The sequence below is a fragment of the Lipotes vexillifer genome, unplaced genomic scaffold (assembly GCF_000442215.2).
Source record: "Lipotes vexillifer unplaced genomic scaffold, Lipotes_vexillifer_v1.1 scaffold621, whole genome shotgun sequence".
Lineage (NCBI taxonomy): Eukaryota > Metazoa > Chordata > Mammalia > Artiodactyla > Lipotidae > Lipotes > Lipotes vexillifer.
The window spans coordinates 1,231,931-1,235,378 of NW_006792411.1; the positions used below are offsets into that span (position 1 = coordinate 1,231,931).

The following is a 3,448-nucleotide window of genomic DNA, read 5'->3' on the forward strand; positions in this document are numbered from 1 at the left end:
GCCCTGAGTGTCTGATGCTGGGCCCTTTCCTCTCCCTGATCTCGCCCTTCAGACACGGCCCATCCCCTGCCCGCTGGCTGCCAGCACTCTCTCACACACAAGACGCGGCGTCAGAAAGAGCGAGCTGGGTTCCAATCTTCCCTCTACCACCTACTGGCTCTGTGACCCTGGGCAAGTCCCTTGTCCTGTCCGAGCCTCAGCTTCCTCGACCTGTCAGAGGAGGTTCCAAAGGTGCGATGGTGGTGGGGCATACAACACCACCCAGCTCGTGGCAAGGGTTCAACACTTGGTATTTATTTTTGATAGTTATTATTGCAGACCACGATCTCTTATCCTCAATGCCAAAATCCAAAGAGCCCGGAAAACCAGAGTTCATAACTGCTTTGGCATCCAAATCTGACCTGACCTGAATTCCACAGGAGGCCACGCCCATCTAGAGCCACCAAGAGATTATTCATAACCTTTATCTTTACTTTTCCCTATGAATAATCATGCCTTTCACGTGTGGTTGCTTACACAGTGCTGCCAGAACTCCTCCAGGAGGAGTTAAGGGTATTTAAACCCTTTGAAAGTCCTCCATCCTGATTCGGATGAGGCCTGTGGGCCTGCATGGAAGTCATCACGGCCTCTCCCCTCCGACCTCTCCACTGGTTTCCGAGGCCCTTCCTGGTGCAGTCCAGGCCGGCCTTTCCGAGGGCCTGCCAGCCTGAGAGTGCAGGGAGAGCCAGGGTGGCGCCCAGCAGGAGGCCTCTGCCCTCAAAGTCCGCACTGACCCCCGTGCCCGCTCAGTCGAGCCCAGCAGACTGCCCTTGGCCCTGAGGTCTGGGTTCCCCTCCCCTGCAGGCTCCCACCTCTTCCCATAGCACCTCGTCTAGGAGCTCTGGATGCTATTGGCCCTGAAAGGTCACCCTGCAGCCCATCGCCCTACAGCATCCAGCTCACGCGTCCCAGGACTCAGTTCAAGATGAGTCAGGCTAGCAACCAGAAATGCAGGCTGGCTGGAGATGGCGGGGGAGGAAGGAGGCCTGGGTGCAGCCCTCACACTAGAGCTGCTCCTGGTCACAGGGCCTCCGCCTGGGGATAAGAGGCTCCCTGTCAAGCCAAGGGTGCTGACGCAGCCGTGGACTCTTATCAGAACAGCCTCGTTCCCTGACTCACTGCCAGCCCACCAGCAAAGGATGTTCTCAATACCCTTGAGAAGAGGTGGGGACCCGGCTCTGGGTGGGTCAACCTTTATTTAAAAGAAAAACAAAAAATTACTTTTTTTTTTTTAACCCTTAGTGTCTTTTTAAGAAGAGAAGGGACAGACCCCCTATCCTAAGGAAGATGATTATACATCAAAGCTGCTGCCATCTCCGCTTGTCCTGGTGACCTGTTAAAACTGTGCTTTCTTTCTGTTCCCAAAGCTAATTGTGCTGGCTGACTGCCTCTCCTTTGGAGTCTCTGCTGTGTCATTTTCACCAAGTAAGTGACAGAAGGAAAAAACAAAAAAGATGCAGAACCTTCTGTAAATTCAGCCTTGGTTGGGGATGAGGTCCTCAGTGTGGCCAATCAGGTGACCAACAGTGAGTTCACGAATATCTCACGATTTGTGAGATGGGCAGGGGATGCGGTCTGCCCTTCCTGAGGACAAGCAGGCCAAAGCTCCCACCGCGAGGGCAGAATGGCATGTGGGATTCGGAGCTCAGAGTCTGGAGTCTGACCAGCTCCCCACCTCCCACCTGAGCCTCTGTTTGCTGGGCTGTACTTTGGGATGATTGAAGGCGCCTCATCTGTGGTTGCTTTTAAGCATTTTGCAGTATAGGCCTCGTGCTGAGCTCTCAAGTGCAGTGGCTACTGTCATTCACAATGCTACCTCCTGCAGAACAGCCACGAGCCAGGAGGAAGCCTCGAGCCCACTCCCTTTAACTGAATCAGTCGGCAGCTGGACCACACGGCTGACCTCCAAGTCAGAGAACTTTCACTTCTAGAATTGTCTCTCCCCCATTTTAGCAGGGCCTTTAACCAAACCCAATTTAAATGGAAACCCAAACTGAAATTAAAACCCAAACCAATTAATTGCCTGACATGACTAAATCCCAGACCGAACTCAGATATTTGGGGGTTTAACTATGAATCAAACGGAGAGCTCTTTAAAGAAAGAGCTGTCTCATGAACTACTTATAATGGAAGGCAGCCACCATATGCTTCCAAACACCAAAACTGGGCAGCAACACATTCTGCAGTGCTTCCTGCTCCAAGCCTGAGGCACAAGGGGCAGCGTTACCTTGATAGACAGAGAGCCCGTCTCTCTGTTCAGGGCCAGGTCGGCTGAGAGGGAGGCGCCATAGTCCATGCTCTCGGAGGTGGAGACGCTGGCACAGTCTGAGTCCCTCTTGGAAGGGCCTGGAGCTGCCTGGGCAGGGAGCTCCAGGCTGCCGTTGGCCAGCTTCTCGCCACCCAAGGTCTCCAGGGCGCTGCTGTTGGGACGGCTCTGGCTTGTTTTCTGGGACCTGCTGGCTGCTGGACTGAGGTCCCCACCCTGGTCAGTGGCTTGCTTCTCCTCGGATACCTGAATCCTGGCATCCATGGACGCCGGTCGGGACTTCCGGAGGGGCACGGGCACTGCTAGGCCGTTCTCATTTCCAGGGGCCACATCTGGGGGGCTGGTGGCTTGGAGGGATGTGTCCCCAGAGGGTTGGTTGGGCCCATTCACAATGTCCTGAGGCTGGCTAGGTGGCAGTGGGCTGAAAGATGATTCTTTGAGAAGCTTGTCAGCATCGAGGTTCAGCTGACTCACCTCAGAGGATTCCCGACTGTGGTTCCCCAGAGGCTAGGAGAAAAAAAAAAACATAGTCAAGGCCATGCTACTGTGTGACCGAGGCAAGAGTCAGAGATGCAGTGAGGTCAGAAAGTCAGACACCCACGAGGTGAAGTGGGCCAGGGAGGTACAATAGGTATCCCTCTCTAGTAAGCCACAGTCCTCCCCACTCCTTATTGCCTAACTAACAATAAAATTATTGTACTACTTGCTTTGAGTAATAGGTATTCCTCCTAGGAGTGGAGGCAACCGTGGCCAGCTAGATAGCTCATGCCCTGTCGAAAGGGGGCAGTGGCTACTCCACTCCAGCCAATTGTGACAACGTGGGAAAATGGGTCCCCTGTGCCCAGACCTTCCAATTTTTCAAGGCAAGCTCAAATCTGGACTTGTACATGACATCTCCCGATTTTTAGATGGTAACTAACTCAAATTTTTTAAAAAATCACAGAAAGCCCAAGCCAAACCTATCCAGGGGCTAGATTCAGCCTATTAGCCACTTTTTTTTGTTTTGTTTTTGTTTTTTAGAGCTTCTCAGGGGAAGAAAGTACTGAAAATGTTGCTATTGTGAAATATTGTGAATAGTTGCTATTGTGAAACGCAGTGAGAGGCCCCCGTACAGTAAAAAAAAAAAAAAAAAAAAAAATTTAT

The 3,448-nt window shown here is 52.3% G+C and overlaps 1 protein-coding gene across 1 annotated transcript in view; it reads right to left on the reverse strand.

The window, feature by feature from the left end:
- Positions 1-3,448, reverse strand: part of STK10 (serine/threonine kinase 10) — a 132,487-nt gene that overhangs the window by 47,012 nt on the left and 82,027 nt on the right. The window contains exon 9 of the mRNA XM_007465538.1: positions 2,267-2,812. Coding sequence (XP_007465600.1) covers positions 2,267-2,812 — 546 coding nt within the window. The remainder of the gene's footprint in view (positions 1-2,266; positions 2,813-3,448) is intronic.